Source organism: Staurois parvus, unplaced genomic scaffold (genome assembly GCF_062004578.1).
Source record: "Staurois parvus isolate SC_StPar_1 unplaced genomic scaffold, SC_StPar_1.0 ptg001357l, whole genome shotgun sequence".
In the NCBI taxonomy this organism is placed as follows: domain Eukaryota; kingdom Metazoa; phylum Chordata; class Amphibia; order Anura; family Ranidae; genus Staurois; species Staurois parvus.
Window position 1 is genome coordinate 376,239 of NW_028319153.1, and position 23,823 is coordinate 400,061.

Sequence of the window (23,823 nt, forward strand, 5' to 3'; positions counted from 1 at the left end):
TACTAAAAAGATAACGGAATACATTTTGGCCAAGATTTATGATGAAATATCATTTATTTGCAAAATTTTATTAAAAAAACACGTTTTTTCAAAATTTTTGGACATTTTAATTTACATAGCAAAAAAAATTAAAATCCCAGCGGTGAATAAATACCACCAAAATAAAGCTTTATCTGTCTCAAAAAAATGGTAAAAAATTCATTTGGGTACAGTGTTGCATGACCACGCAATTGTCATTCAAAGTGTGATACCGCTGAAAGCTGAAAATTGCCCTGGACAGGAAGGAGGTGAAAGTGTCCGGACTGGAAGTGGTTAAAGATTTTTTCACTTATTTTGGAGTGTGACTTTTTTTCTATCAATTTTATCAATATTATTTATATTTATTTATATATGTCATGATATAATATTTTGGGGGGAAACACATTATATATTTTATTTATTTTTTATTTATTTTTGCGCTGTTTGTATTGTTTACATTTTTTTTTTGTGTGGGTTTGCACTGATGTTTTATGTTGTTTAATTTTGGCGCTGGTGATTTATGCTTACATATTTTAAAACATTTGCTCATTTGTAGTTATACTTTGCTGAAATATTATTACATGTCTTTTTAGGCTTTATCAATTAAAGAGCAAATTGGATATCCAGACTATATTTTGGAAGACCAGAACGACAAACTAGACCAGGAGACAGCATCAGTAAGTACTTCAGTAGGGTGATCTGGACAGAACTAGATGTGTACAAAAGCTGGTAGAACAAAGGTTTAGATCCAAGTTCCTACCAGGGCGGACTGACCATTTGGAAACCCGGGCACTGCCCGAGGGCCCGGGTCGGTAGGGGGCCCCATGAGATGCCCCTGGTACCTTTTTCATAGGCTTTTTTGAGTTTGGGCAAGGACACAGGGGCCCCATGATCCCCTATTGCCCGGGGGCCCCATGAGTTGTCAGTCCGCCCCTGGTTCTAACATGTCTTTTTAGAAGAATACAAACCACTTCTAAAGGGTTTATTGTTCAGCACAAGCACAGACACTTCATCCAGGATCCTGTCTTCTTTTGTGTGTGGGTGCAAAAAGCAGTGGACCAAAGGCTTGGAGAAAGCTGGTAACTATACTACATTCCCAGTTAATCTTTGTATATGCTTGGGAAAGGATTTGAAAATAATATGGGGCTTGGTGAGTTTAGTTAAATTATGATTCAGATGGCAATGTTTCACACTGCTTCAATCACAAAGTATGATGGATCCAGGGCAGGGCAGAAGGGAGGTGGTTATGTATGTGGACAGATGAACCATGCCACCTTCAAAGTTGCTTTAATCCCCTTTCTTCCTCATTCTGATGCTCAGTTTGAACTTCAACAAGTCGTCTTCACCACGTCTAGATGCCTAAATGCATTGAGTTGCTGCCATGTGATTGGCTGGTTAGCAATTTGTGCTACCAATTGAACAGGTGTACCTAATAACAGGGGCGTCCCTAGGGTTGGTGTTACCCGGTGCGGTAACACTTGGTGACACCCCCTCCGACGATCCCCGCAAATTGGATCAGATCTGCGGATTGAACATAATGGATCGGACTCCGATCAGGCACTGCCCGAGGGCCCAGGGTCAGTAGGGGGCCCCATGAGATGCCCCTGGTACCTTTCAGAGGCTTTTTTGGGTGCGGTTTGATTGTGAGCGAGGACATAGGGGCCCCATGATCCCCTATTGCCCGGGGGCCCCATGAGTTGTCCGCCCCTGACTCAGATCCATTATGCTCAATCCGCAGATCCGATCCATCCTGCGGAGATCGTCGCTTTTTTGTACAACTTACCTTTTCTTGGAGCGGGTCCGATGTCACCCCGTATAGGTTGCATGCCGACGATCCCAGCAGGACCCACTCCAAGAAATGGTAAGTTGTAAAGAAAGTCGACGATCCCCGCAGGATGGATCGGATCCATCCTGCGGGGATCGTCGGCTTGCTTTACAATTTACCTTTTTGTGGAGTGGGTCCAGTGTCACCCCGTGCGGAGCCCACCCCCCGCACCTGCCTCGGGATGCCCCTGCCTAATAAAGTGGCCAGTGAGTGGAGGTGGGATAATGTCCCAAAGGCGGAGAGCGCCTTATTCTCCTGCTGGCAGATACAGCCAGTTGTGATCATGAATGTGCCTTCAAAGACCTTAGACCTGGTAGGCTCAATTATACCAATATTTTGTTCTTCTGTTATGCATTTAATGTGTTTTGTCCTCAATGTTGTGTTACCCTGGCGGTATTCCTGAGTGTAGCTCGGGGAAAAGTTTCAGCACCACAAGCGGTAACCCCCCCGAGCTACACTCGGGATTACACTGCAGCGTTGCTCCGGGATCTCTTCCTCACTTACCTCGCCCTGCGCTCCCGCGATGTCCCCCCTGCAGTGTCCCCTGTAATCTCCTCTGGCCGATGCCGGCATCTGTCTTCTGGGTTCCATTCCCTGCGACGTCGGGATGTACGGGAGACGGAACTGGCGGGAAATTAAAAAATGTGAAAAAGTGACATTCACTAAATCCACTAAAATCACATAGTATAACATTCCTGTATCAAACCATTTCACATACATTTTGTCCCGAGTGCTTTGTCCGGCGCCCTGCCTGCATTATTACTTTTCTTTCTGCCTGGAAACTGAGAAACGTCCATGGCGTCCAAAAAGCGTCCCTTTAGGTCAAAAGTGGTTTTAGACCGGCTAGAGAACAGCGATAGTAAATCAGAACCACTTGCAGAATTGAGTGATAATGATTAGTGGTGGAAATTCCTCATCAGACACTGAAAACGGTTCTGCGACTTTGCTCAGCGATGTGCGAACTTGGCGCTCTATTTCACATTTCAGTGTTTTTGGTTTGATTATATTATTGAATTAAATTTATTATTATTATATTATTATTTTTTATGATTATTTATTAAATTATAATTTATAATTTCATGTTTCAAATTTTATCATACCCGGGATGTTTACTAGACTCTTGTTCGGACAGATTTCAGTGAGTTATTCCTAAAAATTATAGGCCTACAATAAAAAAAATACATATTTCCATGCAAAAAAATGTACCGCTTTGAGCACAGAAATATGGACATAATCAGACCGCTAGGGAGGCTACTTCTGTTTCTTGTGTTAAAATGGGCAGCACAGTGGCTAAATGGTTAGCACTTCCGCCTGGCCGTACTCGGTGTCGTTGGTTTGAATCTCAATCATGGCACCACCTGCCTGGAGTTTGCATGTTCTCCCTGTTCCTGCATGGGTTTTCTCCCTTTCCAAAGACATGCTGGTAAGTTAATTGGCTCCTGTCTAAATTGGCCCTAGTATGTGTATGTATGAATGTGAGTTAGGGACCTTAGATTGTACACCCCTTGAGGGTTAGGGACTGATGTGAATGTGAGTTAGGGACCTTAGATTGAATGCCTCTTGAGGGTTAGGGACTGATGTGAATGTACAATATATATAATTGCTGCGTAAATCAGCCTCTCTCAACCAGCTGAGGTTTCTTCAGGGCAAAATGTCTAGTATGTGTAAGCTGGGGACCTTAGATTGTATGCCCCTTGAGGGTTAGGGACTGATGTGAGTGTAAATTAGATTGTATGCCCCTTGAGGGTTAGGGTCTGATGTGAATGTACAATATGTATGTAAATTGATGGCAATATATAAGTACCTGAAATAAATAAAAGTTTGCTATGGGCATTTGACTTCAAAATGGGTGGCACAGTGGCTTAGTGGTTAGCACATTTGCCTTGCAGTAAATGGGTCATGGGTTTGATTCCTGACCATGGTGCCTCCTGCCTGGAGTTTGCATGTTCTCCCTGTGCTTGCGTGGGTTTCTTCCGGGTGCTCCGGTTTCCTCCCACACTCCAAAGACATGCTGGTAGGTTAATTGGATCCTGTCTAAATTGCCCCTAGTATGTGTATGTATAAATGTGAGTTGGGGACCTTAGATTGTACACCCCTTGAGGGTTAGGGACTGATGTGAATGTTCAATATATATATAAAGTGCTGCATAAATTGACAGTGCTATATAAGTACCTGAAATAAATAAATAAAAGGCTGCTATGGGCATTTGACTTCAAAATGGGTAGTTGTTGTCTGGTCATTTGGGTTAGAGGGAGGTGTAGAGGTTGTGTCCAGGGGCGGACTGACCATTTGGAAACTCAGGCACTGCCCGAGGGCCCGGGGTCAGTAGGGGGCCCCATGAGATGCCCCTGGTACCTTTTTCATAGGCTTTTTTGAGTTTGGGCAAAGACACAGGGGCCCCATGATCCCCTATTGCCCAGGGGCCCCATGAGTTTTCAGTCCGCCCCTGGTTGTGTGTTACAGGGTTGGAGGTACTAGCAATCCTTGGTCTTCTGCAGTCCCTCAGTCACATAAAATGGCTGTGATAAAAAGGTCCTCGTTTCCTAGAACAGCCTTTATTCCAAATACGAGAATTTACACCATTTCCTTTATGTCTACTTTCTGTATAAGATATGTCACACAGATGAAACCTTCTCGATTCGTGACACAAGAGCGCAAGTACGCCAGCCTGTCCTTCACGGCCCTGAATTCTAAAATGGCTTTGAGCATCACTTATTTTCTATCCCGCGATTTACGGCCATCTGACTGCGTCCCTTTGATTTGCAGGGACTTGAGCAGTTCTTGTGACAGCTGAGCAGTTTGGTAAAATGCTTCTATGGGAGAAGGAAGGTCAGGGGATAATTGCAATGCTCTTCACTGGCAGAATATTACTGAGCACACTACAAAAATAATAGCCTGAGAAGACCGGGAAAAATACATACACACAGCTCCGGAGATAGAAGTCAAGTGCATGAAGTATTGATTTTTATTTTTTTTCCCTGTCTGTCTCTCTCTGCAGTTAAACTTCATCGAGCAAAAATATTTCGAGAATATATTGGAGATTTTAAAAGCTGGAGCACAGAAAAGCCTCAAGAAGCTCAGAGAACCCGTTGATCCAGATGCGTAAGTATTTGAACTGGAATATGGGAGACAAATGAAAATAGTTCATATAATATACAGTATAAAATGTATACATTTTTTTTATAAAAGGGGATGTATATTGTTTTGAATAGATTCTCTTTATTACATTTGGAACCAGGGGTGGACTGACAACTCATGGGGCTCGCGGGCAATAGGGGATCATGGGGCCCCTGTGGCCTTGCCCAAACTCAAAAAAGCCTATGAAAAAGGTACCAGGGGCATCTCATGGGGCCCCTTACTGACCCCGGGCCCTCGGCCAGTGCCCGAGTTTCCAAATGGTCAGTCCGCCCCTGTTTAGAACTAAAACAAGGACTTTATTGTTTTTATTATTATATTATATTATTATATTTACATTGGGGCGGCACAGTGGCTTAGTGGTTAGCACATCTGCCATGCAGCAAATGGGTCATGGGTTTGATTCCCAACCATGGCACCTCCTGCATGGAGTTTGCCTGGGTTTCCTCCATGTTGGTAGGTTAATTGGCTCCTGTCAAAATTGTCCTAGTTTCAGCCCTGGCCATGCGGGATCTCCTGCATGGTGGGGGTTGGGGAAAGACCTGGCAACCTACCTTGTAAAAATAATTGCTAAGAGAATTCATGGAAATAGTCACTTACAAGTGAAGGTCCATGCAATCGCCAAGGGTCGGATACAACTGATTAGATAGATATTTATATTATTACTTTATAATTACATTATCAGACAATAGGCTTGTCCAGGGGCGGACTGACCATTTGGAAATTTGGGTACTGCACGAGGGCCCGGGGTCAGTAGGGGGCCCCATGAGATGCCCCTGGCACCTTTTTCATAGGCTGTTTTGAGTTTGGGCAAGGACACAGGGGCCCCATAATCCCCTATTGCCCGGGGGCCCCATGAGTTGTCAGTCTGCCCCTGGGTTTGTCTATTCCTATTACAATTCCTTGTAATAGGAATAAAAAAAAAAAATAAAATAACAGTGTAAAAATAAAAAATAAAATAAATAAGAAAAAAAAATTCTAAGCGCCCCCATCCCTCCATGCTTGCACGCAGAAGTGAACGCATACGTAAGTCCAGCACACATATGTAAACTGTGTTTGCAGCACACGTGGGGTATCACCGGGAACATTAGAGCGAGAACAATAATTCTATTGCTAGACCTCCTCTGTAACTCTAATAAGGTAACCTGTAAAGGTTTTGAAGCATTGCCTATGGAGATTTTTAGGTACCGAAGTTTGTCGCCATTCCATAAGCATGCGCAATTTTAAATCATGACATGTTAGGTATCTATTTTATTGCTGTAACACCCTCTTTCATAGCTTATAAAAAGTAATGGGGTATATATTGTGGTTTTTTTTGTTTTTTTTTTTAAATCATTAAACTGTATTTTTTCACCCACAAAATTGCGTTTAAAAAACCGCTGCCGAAATACCATATGACCAGGGGCGGACTGACCATTTGGAAACTCGGGCACTGCCCGAGGGCCCGGGGTCAGTAGGGGGCCCCATGAGATGCCCCTGGTACCTTTTTCATAGGCTTTTTTGAGTTTGGGCAAAGACACAGGGGCCCCATGATCCCCTATTGTCCGGGGGCCCCATGAGTTGTCAGTCCGCCCCTGCATATGACATAAAAAAAATTGCAACAATCGCCATTGCATTATCTAGGGCACGGGTGTCAAACTGGCAGCCCTCCAGCTGTTGCCAAACTACAAGTGCCATGAGGCATCGCAAGATTGACAGTTACACGTATGACTCCCAAAGGCAGAGGTATGATGGGACTTGTAGTTTTACAACAGCTGGTGGGCCGCCAGTTTGACACTCCTGCTCTAGGGTCTTTGCTAAAAAAAAAATATATAGGTGTGTATACAGGATAGATATATATAAAATGTTTGGGGGTTTTAAGTATTTTTCTAGCAAAAAATACTGATTTAAACAAAACGTGCCAGAAATTGCTTGGTCTTCATGTGGGTTAATGTATTATTTAATTACCAAAATCTCAAAATGCAATGGATTTGTTATTTGTAAATCCGGTGTGAAGGTAAAGCAGTCCTGAATAGAAACATTTGTGGGTTTAATTGATCATTTTTTTTGTGCATTTATATTCTTCCAGGTCCCGGGGGGCGGAATTTGGTAGGGGGTTTATCAATTGTCTACATGCTTTCATGCTGAAAGAGGTCCCTCTTTGTGATCTCAGAAAGTATGTATTTAATTCTTTTGCAGCTGGATCATTGGAGCAGCGGTGGCTGATGCTTTCTATTCACCAAATCGAAATCAGATCGGTAGGTGAATCTTCTTTGCAGAAATTGATGTAGTTGACTTAGCGGGTTGATGGCAGTGAATCATAGTGATCAGGTTAAAGTGAAACACGGCTGGAGGGAGTGAGAGTTTCTTTGTGTGGAAAGTGAAAACCGCACCCTTCATCCACAATTACTAGCCAATCACAAAACAGCTTTCATTGATAGGCTGTAAGCTGAAAAAATATGATTCGTACCACCAACTTTGCAAAAAAACATCCCTTTAGACGTGCATGGTTTGCGTTCTTTCTTGTAGGCCAAATATAGAGTATCATTTTGGCACCAAGATGAGATTTATTAGGTGTCCAAAGGAGATATTGACTAGATGAACCACCTAATATCCAAGTACAGCTCTCGAAGGACAGCGGAAGAAAGTCAAAAGGTCACATTTGCAAATTTGGCTGATTTGTTTGGGTAGATCAAAGCATCTCTGAACAGCAAAAGTAACACGCTCTATCGCCAATTAACTGGGAGACTGGAAAACGGTGCTTTGGCCCAGATGTCTTTGAACTGTAGCAATAGTCCTACAATAAAGCTGGCTACTTGATAACATTCATTGCAACAATTCTTTATTGGACACATGGCAGGATACAGCAGTAGCATCCTTACGCGTTTCGTCCAAATCCTTACTCATAGCATGCAATGACAAAGTCTTCAGCCAAAATGTATTAGTGCGTTAGTGCTATATAATTATTATTATTATTATCCAGGATTTATTTAGCGCCAACAGTTTGCACAGTGCCTTACAATATAAAGGGAGACAGTACAATTACAATACTTTCAGTACAGAAAGACTAGGAGGGCCCGGCTCGTGGAACTTACAATCTAAAGGAAGGAGGAGGTGGGGATGATCTGATGGAGGTGGCTTAAGTACAGTTCTTAGGTGGAGGTGGGGTAGGCTTCCCCGAATAAGTGAGTTTTCAAAGGTCTCCTAAAGGCAGGCAGGGTGGGGGCTGACCTAACCAGACATACTGGGGTAGGGAGTTCCGGGGGCTCTTGAGAAGTCCTGGAGGTGAGCATATATCCTGCAGTGTAGCCAATAAAGAATTGTTGCAACGGATGTTATCGAGTAGCCGGCTTTATTCTATTAGAGGATCAATGCAGCTCTGTTGTTAAAATAAACACAAAAATATTATTATTATCATACAGGATTTATATTACGTGAAAAGTTTGCGCAGAGCTTTATAATATAAAGGAGGAAGGTACAATAACATACAGTTCAAAACATAAGGAATAGGAGGGCCAAATATAGAGTAAAAATAAAAAATTACCAAAAAAGCTTCCTGGTGCCAAATCCTGTAGATGTAGATCCTTCTTTTCAGTTATGGCTGAACATGGGTTCAGACTAAACTCATGCTCATCCCCAACCATGAATAAAGTGGCCAGTGGTTCCCCCTATTGGCTCCTATATCAGTACAAGGGGACTACATTAACAACTCTTTAATTTGGGTCTCTGGTCCCCGCTGGCATTGACAGCTTCTTTTCAGTCATGGCTGAAATAAAATCATGAATAGGGATGAGCTTGGGTTCAGCTGAATCCCATGTTCAGACAAACCAAGAAGGAAGCTCTTAGTGCCAGCCCATTTAAGTACTGATATAGGAGCCAATAGGGGGAACCACTGGCCACTTTATTCATGATTGGGGATGAGCATGAGTTTAGCCTGAACCCATGTCCAGCCATGACTGAAAAGAAGCTGTCAATGCCAACCCAATCAGCTGTGGCTGGGGCATTTCCTGCCGCGCAGCTACATGTACACAAAGATGCGAGAATGCTCATGATATCATTGATAAGTGGCCATATTAGGTCATTGATGTCATGACCCTCCCCGCCCCTTTGTGTACATGTAGCTGTGAGGCTGGGAATGCCCTGGTGGCAGCTCATTGGGCTGGCACTGACAGCTTCCTTTCGGGGACAGCTGAACGTGGGTTCAGATTGAGCCCAAGGCCATCCCTAATCATGAAAACAAAGTGGCCAATGTTTTCTCCTGATGACTCCTACATCAATACAGGACTCAATAGTGACGTACGGGGCAACAGGAAAGACCAAACAGCATAGCGGAGACTAGAGACCCAAATTAAAGAGTTGTTAATGTAGTCCCCTTGTCCTAAACAGGGGCTACTATGTCAATTTAGTTTTTGGCTGGGTTGTATTTAGCTCAGACCGATTCTTTAGTTTTTCACCTGGTTTCTCCCTAAGCTGAAGTTGGCTTGTGATTTCTCACTGTCGCTAGTAGATGTCACTGGTGTGACTAGTCATAGTATGAGATTTCACAAATGAAATTAGGTTATGAATATTTATATTTTCTTCAGCCAATCCATTAGGAGGTTGAGGCCACTGGTGTATGCTGGGGGAGGATATGAATATTTGGGAGAGGTCATGTGCTCGCTGTCTTCCCCTGGGCAGAGGCCTAGGGAGTTGCTCCTGGATGGAGCTCTGCTGTAAGACCTGATGGCCAGTTTTGGGGCCTAACATGTGCTGAAGTGATCCTGAAGCTGTCCTGCCAGATCTGGAGGAAGCTGTGCCAAGGAGGAGACCCAGGGGACACCCCTTGCTGGAGAGAGCCAGGAAGAAGCCTGGTCTCAGAAGGGCCTGGTGACTCACTTGGAGGATGCTATGAAATTTGAGAACGTGCTTACAGTGTTGCTGGGTCAGCCTAAAGTTTCTGACACTGTGAAGTTGGAACTTTAATCTGGATCTGGAGGGTCTGTCAGTGATCTGCTACGTTATCTGGAACCCTAACCCTCACCTCCTTAACTGTTCTGCAATAATACATTAAAGAGACAAAAGTGACTGGCACCCAATTTCCTTTCTTAGTCCCCCCATTTTTAGCCATGAACTCATGGACACTTGGGGTGTCGGAGAGGTGCCACGTTTCCATAACAAGAAAAGAGGGGAAATCTTCCAGTGAGGAAATCTTTTCTGGGAACAGCTTTCTAAGAGGAATTCCTTTTACTTTGTAGAGATTTCCACATGCTTCCTTCTATGTTACATTTTGAATGGGCTACCTTATGCATGTTGGCGCATGGCATAATACGGCAGACCTCAAAGACGCAAATGCCACTAATGTATTTGTAAAAGCCTTGGTCATTAATACAGTTCTCAAAGGACAGCATGCTCACAGTTATGTCACTTTGCAGTATTTCCTGCTGGGATCCTTCAACCCCCATTCTTCAGCAAGCATCAACCCCAAGCGTTGAACTTCGGTGGAATCGGCATGGTCATCGGTCATGAAATCACTCATGGATTTGATGATAATGGTAACCCAATGAGTGTTTTACCTTTGTTGATGAAGAACTGATAAGATCAAGACAAAAAAAAATGATTAAATGTAATTATTAAACACAGGCAGGAATTTTGACAAAGATGGAAACATGTTCGACTGGTGGAGTAACTATTCAGCGATGCACTTTAAGGAGCAGTCCCGTTGTATGGTCTACCAATACGGCAACTATACATGGGATTTGGCTGGTGGACAAAACGTAAGTACCTTTGTGCTTTTATAGCCTTTTAAATATACCAGAGCATTCCAGACCTCTGACTCGAACATTTAAAGTGGTAATAAACCCTAAGGTTGGTAAGCACTTAAACAGTTGATTCAGTCACTCAATGAATGTGCAGCTTCTTTATCTTTTAATTCTTGCCAATGTTCCAGCTTAAGCTGGTGCCATGACCACTGCCCCAGGTTTTCTACTTTCTGGCCTTTCTCTTGCAAGAACCACTATGCAACCACTTCTGTATTCAGGAACTGGAGTGGTGTCTCCCTAGACTGTGTGCATCAATAGAAACACACAGCCTGTGATCTAGGTGGAAGAGGTGGAGGATTAAATGCTATGAGCTTCTCTTTTGCCACATGCTGACCGCCTACAGTACTTTTACTGCGGCTCGTACAGGCACAAGAATGATGTATCTGTACATCGGCACCTATTTCTGGGTTTTAGGCAGACTTCCACTGTGATTGGACACAGCAGGATTTTGTTAGTTGGTTTCAGCCAATGATTCATTTCTGAGACCTATTGATCGGCTGTGTCCAATCAAAACCCAGAGCCCTGTGTTGACAAACACACAAGGCTCTGTACAGAGGGAACGATCTGTGCATTTCTTCTTTCTGCAAAGCAGAGAAGGAACAAACACATTTTTTGTAAAAAGCAGCACCCATTACACATTGTTAAGCACACGCTTAAACTCTTGATTACCCCAAGATGTTAACCCCTTCCCAGCCACTGTCATTAGTACACTGACAGTGTACATTATTAGCACTGAACACTGTATTAGTGTCACTGGTGATGTCAGTGGCAGTTAATGTACCTCCCACCTAGTGTCAGTTAGTGTCATATTTCACGCCGCACTATCACAGTCCCACTATAAGTCGCTGATCACCGCCATTACTAGTATAAAAAATACATTAATAAATATTCCAGTATATATATCATCGTTTGTAGATGTTATAACTCTCACAAAAACCAATCAATACTGGGATTTTTTTTATTACCAAAGACATGTAGCAGAATACATTTTGGCTTAAATGTATGAAGAAATTAGTTAAGTATGACATATAAAAAAATAAAAATTCCAGTATATATATATATATATATATATATATATATCATCGTTTGTAGATGTTATAGCTCTCGCAAAAAACAATCAATACTGGGATTGTTTTTAACCAAGGACATGTAATAGAATACATTCTGGCCTAAATTTATGAATAAATTTGTTTTTTTATTATTATTATTATTATTATTAGATATGTTTTATAGCAGAAAGTAAAAACGTTTTCTTTAAAAATTTTCTCTCTTTTTTAATTAATAAAAAATAAAAAACGCAGTGGAAATCAAATACCACCAAACGAAAGTTCTATTTGTGAGAAAAAAATGATGTGAATTTCATTTGGGTACAGCGTTGCATGACCGCCCAATTACCACTTAAAGCAGCGCAGTGCTGAATAGCAAAACATGCCCTAGTCGTGAAGGGGGTAAAACCTTCCGGAAATCCAGTGGTTAAAAAGTGTTCTCCCTGCAAAGAAGGTAGTTAATATGTGCCTCTCCCACCATCCGCGCCACTAAACTGGGTTGTATTGTAGTGTAGAACCTTCAAAATTCAACACTTCTGGGAGTGTTGGATGACAACATCGCCCACTGCACTTCTTCTAGACCCTACATCACTACAGGGCCAAGAAGTGACATAGGAGCTGGCGGATTGCAAAAGGGACTCAGGATTCTGACATTCCTGGTGTTGGATTCTGAAGGTTCTTGGGCGGATTGCAAAAAGGATCCAGGATTCTGACACTCCTGGTGTTGGATTCTGAAGGTTCTTGGGCGGATTGCAAAAGGGACCTAGGATTCTGACACTCCTGGTGTTTTGCAATCTGCCCAAGAACCTTCAGAATCCAACACCAGGAGTGTGAGAATCCTGGGTCCCTTTTGCCATCCGCCCAAGAACCTTCAGAATCCAACACCAGGAGTGTGAGAATCCTGGGTCCATTTTGCAATCTGCTCAAGAACCTTCAGAATCCAAAGGGACCCAGGATTCTGACACTCCTGGTGTTGGATTCTGAAGGTTCTTGGACAGATTGCAAAAGGGACCCAGGATTCTGACATTCCTGGTGTTGGATTCTGAAGGTTCTTGGGTGGATTGTAAAAGGGACCCAGGATTCTGACACTCCTGGAGTTGGATTCTGATGGTTCTAGGGCAAACTGCAAAAGGGACCCAGGATTCTCACACTCCTGGTGTTGGATTCTGATGGTTCTTGGGCGGATTGCAAAAGGGACCCAGAATTCTGACACTCCTGGTGTTTGGATTCTGAAGGTTCTTGGGTGGATTGTAAAAGGGACCCAGGATTCTAACACTGCTGGTGTTGGATTCTGATGGTTCTTGGGCGGATTGCAAAAGGGACCCAGGATTCTGACAGTTCTGGTGTTGGATTCTGAAGGTTCTTGGGCCACAGTATTGATTTAAATTGTGGCCTTATATGGAAGATATAATCCTGAGATCACCTGCAGTTCTCCTTCACTTGTGTCTTCTCCACGTCAGAACCAGTAAAATGTCCTCTGACTCCCCTCAAATTTCCCTGCACCCCTTTCCTCTACAGCTCAATTGCTGAATTTGTTCAAAAGTGTCCAAATACGGCCAGAAAAGAAAAATAAAATATGGAAAATGGTATGACCATTTGAAAATGCCGAGGCCTGGTGATGCCCCCTAAGGCCCCATTCACACCTGAGAGTTTTGTAGCTCGAAGGGAGAAAAAAATAAATTATCCTCTATGGTGGTGGTTTACATCTCCCCTCCTAAACACCTGAAACTCAGAAAAGTTTTGAAGCTAATTTTGTAAATTGGTGCATATTTGAAGCAGCTCAAAGCAGAAACACCCAGCGACAAATAATGTAACAGATGATAGTTTTCTCTATTGGCTAATACAAAACCGGCAAAGATCCAAAATGATTAAAAACGTTCTACAAAAACACTTAAATACACGCATAAAAACGTGCGACAAAACATCCAAAAAAACACGCAAAAATGCAATGCTCAGGTGTGAATGCAACCTAAGTCCTGCTGAACTAAGCATTGCCCCTATGTGCCCCTATAGTAAATAAAGTTTGGGTTTAACTCATGACCAACCATAAATGCGGCAGCCATACTGACATTCATTTACCTGTATATCTATATCTTTAGATTCGCTTTAAAAACAAAGCCTTGATCCAAGTTCCAAAAATACCCATTTTATGGGGTGATGACAGGTCTACTTTAAAGTCTTACTAAACCCAGGACCCTTGCACTCACTATATCCGCTCTGCCCAGACCCTGCATTCACTATATCCGCTCTGCCCAGACCCTGTTTTCACTATATCTGGTCTCCCCGGACCCTGCATTCACTATATCCGGTCTCTCTGGACCCCGCATTCACTATATCCGCTCTCCCCGGACCCTGCATTCACTATATCTGGTCTCCCCGGACCCTGCATTCACTATATCCGGTCTCCCCGGACCCTGCATTCACTATATCCACTCTCCCAGGACCCCGCATTCACTGTATCTGGTCTCCCCGGACCCTGCATTCACTATATCTGGTCTCCCCGGACCCTGCATTCACTATATCCGGTCTCCCCGGACCCTGCATTCACTATATCTGGTCTCCCCGGATCCTGCATTCACTATATCCGGTCTCCCCAGACCCTGCATTCACTATATCCGCACTCCCAGGACCCTGCATTCACTATATCCACTCTCCCAGGACCCTGCATTCACTGTATCTGGTCTCCCCGGACCCTGCATTCACTATATCTGGTCTCCCCGGACCCTGCATTCACTATATCTGGTCTCCCCGGACCCTGCATTCACTATATCTGGTCTCCCCGGATCCTGCATTCACTATATCCGGTCTCCCCAGACCCTGCATTCACTATATCTGGTTTCCCCGGACCCTGCAGCATTCACTATATCTGGTCTCCCCGGACCCTGCATTCACTATATCCGCTCTCCCTGGACCCCGAATTCACTATATCCGGTCTCCCTGGACCCTGCATTCACTATATCTGGTCTCCCTGGACCCTGCATTCACTATATCCGGTCTCCCCGGACCCTGCATTCGCTATAGCTGCTCTCCCCGGACCCTGTATTCACTATATCCAGTCTCCTTGGAACCTGCATTCACTATATCTGCTCTCCCCGGACCCTGCATTCACTGTATCCACTCTCCCCACCAGACCCTGCATTCACTATGTCCGCTCTCCCCGAACCCTGCATTCACTATATTCGCTCTCCCCGGACCCTGCATTCACTATATCTGCTCTCCCCGGACCTTGCATTCACTATATCCACTCTCCCCGGACTCTGCATTTACTATACCCGCTCTCCCAGGACCCTGAACTCACTATATCCGGTCTCCCCGGACCCTGCATTCACTATATCTGGTCTCCCCAGACCCTGCATCCACTATATCTGGTCTCCCCGGACCCCGCATTCACTATATCTGGTCTCCCCGGACCCTGCATTCACTATATCTGGTCTCCCTGGACCCTGCATTCACTATATCTGGTCTCCCTGGACCCCGTATTCACTATATCCGGTCTCCCCGGACCCTGCATTCACTATATCCGCTCTCCCCAGACCCTGCATTCACTATATCCGCTCTCCCCAGACCCTGCATTCACTATATCCGCTCTCCCCGGACTCTGCATTCACTATATCCGGTCTCCTCGGACCCTGCATTCACTATATCTGGTCTCCCCGGACCCTGCATTCACTATATCCGGTCTCCCTGGACCCTGCATTCACTATATCTGGTCTCCCTGGACCCTACATTCACTATATCTAGTCTCCCGTAGTACACTGAACATTGAAATGCAATTATTTTAGTAAATATAAACTGCTAAATACCTTTTCTCATCAGCAGTATACAGCAGTCTTGTGACTTCTATCCGTCAGAGCACTGGTAAAGCTTGTAGGAGGAGTTTTCATTCTCCTTCGACTGTCCTATGAGGCTGCATGACCTCTGACCCTCTGTCTGGACAGTGCTGATTAGCCCAGTGCTTATCACATGCACTCTCCTAACAAAAATAAAAAAAAAATCTCTAGCATATACAAACTAAATTGGGCATGTGTAGAGTGACTCCAAGAGCTCTGCACTATCAGCAGATGGATTGGGGACAGTAGAAGAAGGGGAGGATCAGAGAAGACAGGATCAAACAGCCTTTTTACATAATGTGGAGGATTAACCCCTTAGGTTCCACAGTGAGTATAACAAGCATGCTTTACTACATATACAGACTGATTTGTGGGTTTAGTAGCACTTTAAAGATTTTACCTCTAAGCCCTTGTCTTTGCTTTTTTCCCAAGAAATCTGCTAATTTTGATGCACTGGCACTATAAAGCATGAGGTTTTATATTACAGGCAGAATAAATGATAAAAATAAATCTCCATTCCAGGTTAGCGGTATCATCACTCTGGGAGAAAATATTGCAGACAACGGAGGAGTCCGACAAGCCTACAAGGTAGGGCGAGATATTTTGTTTTCTCTGTTACCGCGGTTGGGGAAGGGTGGAAGAATGGTGAGAGCGGTGACATTGAGATGTCACAATAATTAATGTCCGTCACGGTATTTAAAGAACGGACACACTTTTTAATGTGAGTTAGTTACAGTGTCAGCTTAGCAGAGCCCACTCATCCCTCTCTATTTCTCTCCATCTCCCTACTCAACTTTATTTCATATAATTTTTAAAACAGATGGGTCTCTTCTTCCTTATATAATCTTAAAGGGATCCTGTGTTGGGTAACAAGGTCACTTCAGCAACTTCCTTCACAGAAACGCACATTCCCTTCGCTCCCCCACTGCTCTGTTCGGTCACTGGGAGCAAAGGAAAGCCTTGTGCATGGAGCTTACGCAGAGTTATGGATTCCCCGTGTGACACCGTGCTAATTGGCTCAGCGCTATCAAATGATGCTCCTCCATACCCAGAAGTATTGGGTATGTCTTTTAGCTCACAATGGTGAATGGAGTGGTGGGGAAACCATGGAAAGGTAAGAATACTGGGCATTAAAGCAAACCTGTATATTCACCATACATATAAGGAATTAAATCACAACTCAAAAAAAACAACTAAATTAGCAGTTGTAACAATACACTATATCAGTGGTCTTCAAACTGCAGCCCCAGGGCCGAATGTGGCCCTTTGCTTGTCTTTATCTGGCCCTTGGAGCCTCCCATTGATACAACACACTATTCTGCCAACTGATACCAACAATGGGACACCATCTCTCCCACTGACACCAGTAATGGGGCACTATTCCTCCCACTAATACTAATGATGGGGCACTATTTCTACTGATGACACCAATGATGGGGCACTATTCCTTCCACTGAAACTAACAATGGGGAACTATTCACATCAATGACGAGGCACTGTTCCTTCCACAGACAACAATGATGCGGCACTATTCCTCTCCATGTTACCAATGATGGGGCACTATTCCTCTCCATGTTACCAATGATGGGGCACTATTCCTCCTACTGATACCAATGATGGGGCACTATTCCTCCCACTGATACCAATGATGGGGCACTATTCCTCCCACTGATACCAATGATGGGGCACTATTCCTCCCACTGATACCAATGATGGGCACTATTCCTCCTACTGACAACAATGATGGGGCGCTATTTCTCTCAATGTTACCAATGATGGGGCACTATACCTCCCACTGATACCGATGATGGGGCACTATTCCTCCCACTGACACCAATGATGGGGCACTATACCTCCCACTGATACCAATGATGGGGCACTATTCCTCCCACTGACACCAATGATGGGGCACTATTCCTCCTACTGATACCAATGATGGGGCACTATTCCTCCCACTGATACCAATGATGGGGCACTATTCCTCCCACTGATACCAATGATGGGGCACTATTCCTCCCACTGATACCAATGATGGGGCACTATTCCTCCCACTGATACCAATGATGGGGCACTATTCCTCTCACTGATACCAATAATGGGGCATTATTCCTCCCACTGATATCAATGATGGGGCACTATTCCTCCCACTGATACCAATGATGGAGCACTATTCCTACCACTGATACCAATGATGGGGTACTATTCCTCCCACTGATACCAATGATGGGGCGCTATTCCTCCCACTGATACCAATGATGGAGCACTATTCATTCCACTGTTACCAATGATGGGGCACTAATCCTCTCAATGATACCAATGATGGAGCACTATTCATTCCACTGTTACCAATGGTGGGCACTATTCCTCTCACTGATACCGATGATTGGGGCACTATTCCTCTGACTGATACTAATGATGGGGCACTATTCCTCCCACTGACACCAATGATGGGGCACTATTCCTCTGACTGATACCAATGATGGGGCACTATTCCTCCCACTGACACCAATGTTGGGGCACTATTCCTCCCACTGATACCAATGATGGGGCACTATTCCTCTCAATGATACCAATGATGGGGCACTATTCATTCCACTGTTACCAATGATGAGGCACTATACTTCCCAATGATACCAATGATGAGGCACTATACTTCCCAATGATACCAATGATGGGGCACTATTCCTCCCAATGACAAGGCACTATTCATCCCACTAATACCAAATGTGGCAATGTTTACTCATACCAATGCCAGGAAAATTTCCACTCCTGCTGGCCACAGTCCAGCACCACCTAAAGTCTGAAGGACAATAAACCGGCCCTTTGTTTAGAAAGTTTGGAGACCCCTGCACTATATGGACACCTGACCATCACACCTATATGATCGTGTTGGACATCTAATTACAAAACTATAGGCACTAATGTGGAGTTGGTCCCACTTTGTCTAAGCATAACACTCTTCAGTGAAGGCTTTCCAAAAAGATAGGGTGTGTCTGTTGCGATTTTTGCCAGTTCTACAGAAATAGGATTTTTTTTTTTTGTATTAACAATTTTTATTGGTTTTCAAGTAAATCAAGTGTTACAGAAAACAAAGGGAAAATAAAACAAGCAAAACATAGAAGTACATCGATGGCTAAGATTACACTTGGTCAGGACCAGTGGAGTCATATAGTAACAATGCAAAAAAAAAAAAAAATCATGGTCTTACAATTTGGGCTGGCATAGAGGAAGAGAAGGTATCCCACGGGAGCCAAATCATCTCAAATACAGCAAACGAACCACTATGTGAAGCAGTCAAACACTCCATCTGTCTTACATCGGTAATAAGTTTATACAAAGTTTGCAATGAAGGTGGGTTAGAGGATAACCAACACATAGGAATACTTCTTCTGGCCGCTGTTAGCACATGTGCAGCAAGTTTTCTGGCCAGTTTAGATAGACCCGGGAATGGCAAGCCCAGCAAAAAATGCAGTGGGTCAAATGGGAGAGAAACTTGCAACAATCATTGCAACAAAGAAATAGGATTTTTGAGGTCAGATACTGATACTGGACAGGAAGATCTGGTTCACAACTGGCTTCCAATTCATCCCAAATGTGTTTAGTAGAGTTGAGTACAAGGCTCAAGTTCCTCCAAACCAAACTCTTCAAACCATGTCTATGTGGACCTCGAATTGTCCACAGGGGTGCCATCAGGCTGGAACAGAAGATGGTCATTACCAAATTGTTAGCACAAGGGAGGAACGCACAGTTGTCCAGAAATGTATCAATGCTGTTTACTGTGTGCATTAACAATAGCCTTCATTGGAAACACATGAACCCAATAATTTGAAGGCTATATTGATATGGAAATGTCCTTATGTTTTTTCTACTACTGATAAACGGATTGGTTTTGGACGCCAAAACATGCTGGATACTCTTTTGATTGTCCCCCTGGCCTTTATTGAAAAAAAGTCCTATCTGGACCTTTTCATGGCACTTCAATTTACATTTTCTTCCACAATAAGATCAAATAAAAGAGCACTCTGGTTGTATGATGTCCTCCTAACTACAGGGCTCTGTTGAAATTTTACCCTGTTAAGCACCCTCAACAGTTAGAAGACAATGGGGTTCATTTACTAAAAGAATAGTGAATGCTCACTTTGCAAAGTGAATTTTCACTTAGATTAATGACTCAGGTGAACATTCACTTTACAAAGATTATTGTATTTTTTTTGCACTTGACTAGGTGATTGAAGTTAGCAGAACTTCACCACTAAGCTAAGTGAAATTTCCCCTGCAAAGTGAAAATTCACGTTCATCATATACTACAAAGTTGATTGAGCAGTTGACAATTACTGTCAGATTTCAGGAGACCTCTGACCTACGACACTCAGACTGAAGTTACACAGATAACATACAGTAGGGAAGTAATGCAAATAAATAGTTCATAACTAAACCTGCCCAGTATAATGGGCTACAACTAAAGATTCATATTGCTGACTGGGCCCAGATTTGAGTTTCTTTTTAAGACCAAGAGGTCATAGCTTGTGTTTTTTTAGAGATTTACCTACCCTGCTTGCTGAGAGTTTGCAGCTACTAAGTAGCAACATACACATGCATATGATAGTTCTGTATCACTACCCCCTTAGGGGCTTCAGGATTTCAGTGGGTCCCCCTATTCTCTGCACAGCCAGGCAACTCGCATTTCCCACATTTTGCACACTGGAGTCAGTAAACAGTCCATGGGCTTGGGCTTTTTGTTTTATTAAGGGGTTAAACTTGAATAGGGTAAAGTGGTTATGGGATGCCCAATTTGATTGAAGAAATAGCAGAATGAAGACATTTCCTGCTCTAGAACACTTAGTAAAAAAAATGACAGACACTTGACTACCATTCATTACAGTCCTTTGTAAATTAATGCCCCTCTGAGAGCTTGGTGTCCTCTGTGTGGATTTCTACTAAAGTGATAATGTGTAGGAGCTCTTGGTCCCACAGACTACCAGCCCACCTGCCTACGGTATCTGATCCCAGGCCAAGGGATTGGGTAAGCTATGAACTGTCCCATGAAAACTTGCCAGAACTTGCATTGAGCAGACCTCTCCCTTCTAGGCCCTGGGGTTGAAGAGGTACTCACACTGTTCTTGTCCTGAAGCTATGGATAGGTCTGCTATCAGGCCTTCTAGCTGGGCTGGTTCCTCTCCAAGCTTTGCAGGCTGTCTTTCCGTGGGGAAAGGCAGGGCAGTGGACCTCCCTCTTTCAGCTTCTCCTCAGCTTCCAGTCTCCAGGCTGGAGGCTGAACTCTCCCTCCTCTGGGGCTCCCTCCCAGGGCACACAGCAACACCTCTCAGCAATCCATCTCCCACCCAACGTCTCTGCTAGCAAGGCTCTGTCATATTTATGGGCTAGTCTACCACACTACCAGGACCTCTTAGCCTGGGATTAGTCAGACTCCCATGAATATACAGATTGAGGTCTCCACCCTTAAGCCTACTGACTTCTGGAAGCTTCCATGGACCTCCAGAACCAGTAAAAAAAAGTGGCCGCTGCCCCAGACCAAGACCAAGGGTAGGTGGACCGGAAGGAGCCCACCCCTCTTTAAAGGTACAAGAGCACACCAGACACCCAGCATGTAGCACAATGGCAGATAAGGTGTCCAGTGCGCCCCCTCACCAACGATTCAACAGTACAAAAAATGGCCGCTGCCGCAATCTATAACCGGCCTTCAAGGAGCACATGGAAGGGCGACGCATGTCAAACAACAAAAGAGAAAGTTCCCAGCTCAGCTTGTCAACCAGCCTGCAAACAAACCGAATTAACCTGTCTAACAGTATGTGTTAAAAACAGGGGTTCAGTTAGCACACGTCTGCAAATACATGCGTAAGCTACGGAGCCTCGTCACGGCACACCGATATTCTGTAGTTCCTAACTCTACAAATTTTTAGAGCCCCCGTAGTAGAGGCACATGTATTTAATGCATAATAACAAAACCGCAGCGCAAGAACAATTATTAAACATGTAATATAAATAATAAAAAAATAAATAATGAAACGTAATAAAAAAGTCCAAAAGTCCCAAAAAGTTGTTTTTGTGCTCTAATCAAAGAAAAGCTTTCTTTGGCGCAGGTTTAATTTAATTTTTTTTTTTACATGTATTTAATGGATAGACCAAGGGCAAGTGGACCTGAGGGAGCCCACCCCACCTTAAAGGTACAGGACTGGACGCCAAGCATGTAGCACAATGGCAGCTAAGGTGTCCAGTGTGTATTTGCAAATGTGTGCTAACTAAACCCCTGTTTTTAACACAAACCGTTAGACAGGTTAATTCGGTTTGTTTGCAGGCTGGTTGGCAAGTTGAGCTGGGAACTTTTCTCCTTTGTTGTTTGACCTCCAGAACCAGGTGGAGGCGAAATTCAGGCTCAATCACTACCAAAAGTAAATTTACTTTACACTAACCCCACCTAGTGGGCGCTACAGTTAGTGGTCAGTGAGAGTTTACAGACTATTGATTTTCAGAAAGGTACTGTAAGTAAAAAAAATTTCAACCTACTGGTAAAGCACCCCTAGCGTCCGTTCTCCCAAAATTCAAGTTATTCTCCAAGGATCTAACTGCCTGATTATTAGCCCCTAGGCGGTCTACCTCCTCCAATGATATCACAAGCATCTAGGTCAGTCATTCCCACACAAAGGGTGGCCATATTATTGGTGGTCGACTTTTCTGGACTGAGGCAAGGAATGTTCCCTTGTAGGGAAGGCTGCAATTTATGTCAAGAGAACATCTGTCTCTTTACAATAAAAATATATTAAACTTGTAAAACCTGAGATCTTGCACCTGCAAATTTTAGAATGAGTTATATTGGATAACGTCATGAAATAATTACTTTGCCCTCAAACCAGCTCTGTCCTTTTCTATTGCGTCAGTTTTCCTACGGATCTCTTTTTTTTTTTAATTACATTTCACATTTGTGATTTTTCCTACAATATGTTTTTTCCAGGCATATCTGAAATGGGTGGAGAGACACGGTAAAGAACCAAAGTTACCAGGACTGGATTTGACACACAAGCAGCTTTTCTTCTTGAATTTTGCACAGGTAATTGTAATAAAACGATTTCATAACTATTAAATCATGAATAATTCACAACAACATCCAGCACTACACATATGTTGGAATGTGAAGAGTTATGTGACCCCCTAGGGACTATGAATGGTATCCTCTATTTACAAATCATCTCAGTTCACACCACCAATTTTTCCTCCACATTCAGGGTCAATTTGAGACATAGTTACATCCTTGGTTGGGTATTAAAAGGACATTCGTCTGCCAAGTTCAACCAAAAGACAAATTCATTAAAATTCTTGAATCCTTAGAACGGTAAAGCCATATTTGATATAGAAGAAGCCCAAATAATCTTTATGAATTATGGTCCTAATTTCTTCAACGGGGAACATTGAAAAAAATCTTTCTTGATCCCCAAAGGCAATTAGAGCCTTCCTGGATCAACATCCTGTAGTTCTATTTCTTACAGACATTAATAGTTATATTTTGTGTATTTAGAAACACATCCAGACTTTTGGAAGCAATCTACAGAATTGGCTCTTGTTGAAGTCTATTTCACGTTTTCACAGTTCTTACTTTAAAGAAGCTTTTCTGTATGTAGAGATTAAACCTCATTTTCTTTAGGTGCAAAGAGTGCACCAGTGTTTTTTGCAAGGATCTTAAATTGACAACTTTGCACCAAGGTATCTATACGGACCTTTTATGTATTTAAAAGAGAAGTATGGGGTTTTATTTTTTTCCCCAATTATACTTACCTAGGTGGATGCTGCATCTGTCCCGGCTCTAAGTGGTATGACCCACACAACCCAGAAAAAAAATATATATATATAATGATAAAATACGATAAGTATATAGATATGTAAACTAATTTAACATACTAATATGGGGGATCCCTGAGGACTGATCAGAGTAGATATAAAATTTAACACGCGAAGGAAAGTAAATTTTCTCCCATCTCAGGTAATAAGTAAAACCTGCACATCCAAAAAAACAAAAATATATATACAATCCACAAAGATCTGCCAAAACAATAGAGATATGAATTGGGGGAAACTGGCTGTCCAGCTCTGGGAGGACGTCCATGTATGTCCTCCAAGAACCCCACCTCCCGTGCGCCCCCTGTAAAGGGCCAATGACATTGACCCTTGACAATGTGATT

The 23,823-nt window shown here is 43.3% G+C and overlaps 1 protein-coding gene across 2 annotated transcripts in view; it reads left to right on the forward strand.

The window, feature by feature from the left end:
• MMEL1 (membrane metalloendopeptidase like 1) overlaps positions 1-23,823 on the forward strand; it is a 275,311-nt gene that overhangs the window by 232,782 nt on the left and 18,706 nt on the right. For both annotated transcript variants that reach the window (XM_089661636.1, XM_089661635.1), the window contains exons 15-21: positions 612-695; positions 4,842-4,945; positions 7,157-7,215; positions 10,369-10,488; positions 10,577-10,710; positions 16,154-16,219; positions 22,602-22,697. In XM_089661636.1, coding sequence (XP_089517762.1) covers positions 612-695; positions 4,842-4,945; positions 7,157-7,215; positions 10,369-10,488; positions 10,577-10,710; positions 16,154-16,219; positions 22,602-22,697 — 663 coding nt within the window. The remainder of the gene's footprint in view (positions 1-611; positions 696-4,841; positions 4,946-7,156; positions 7,216-10,368; positions 10,489-10,576; positions 10,711-16,153; positions 16,220-22,601; positions 22,698-23,823) is intronic.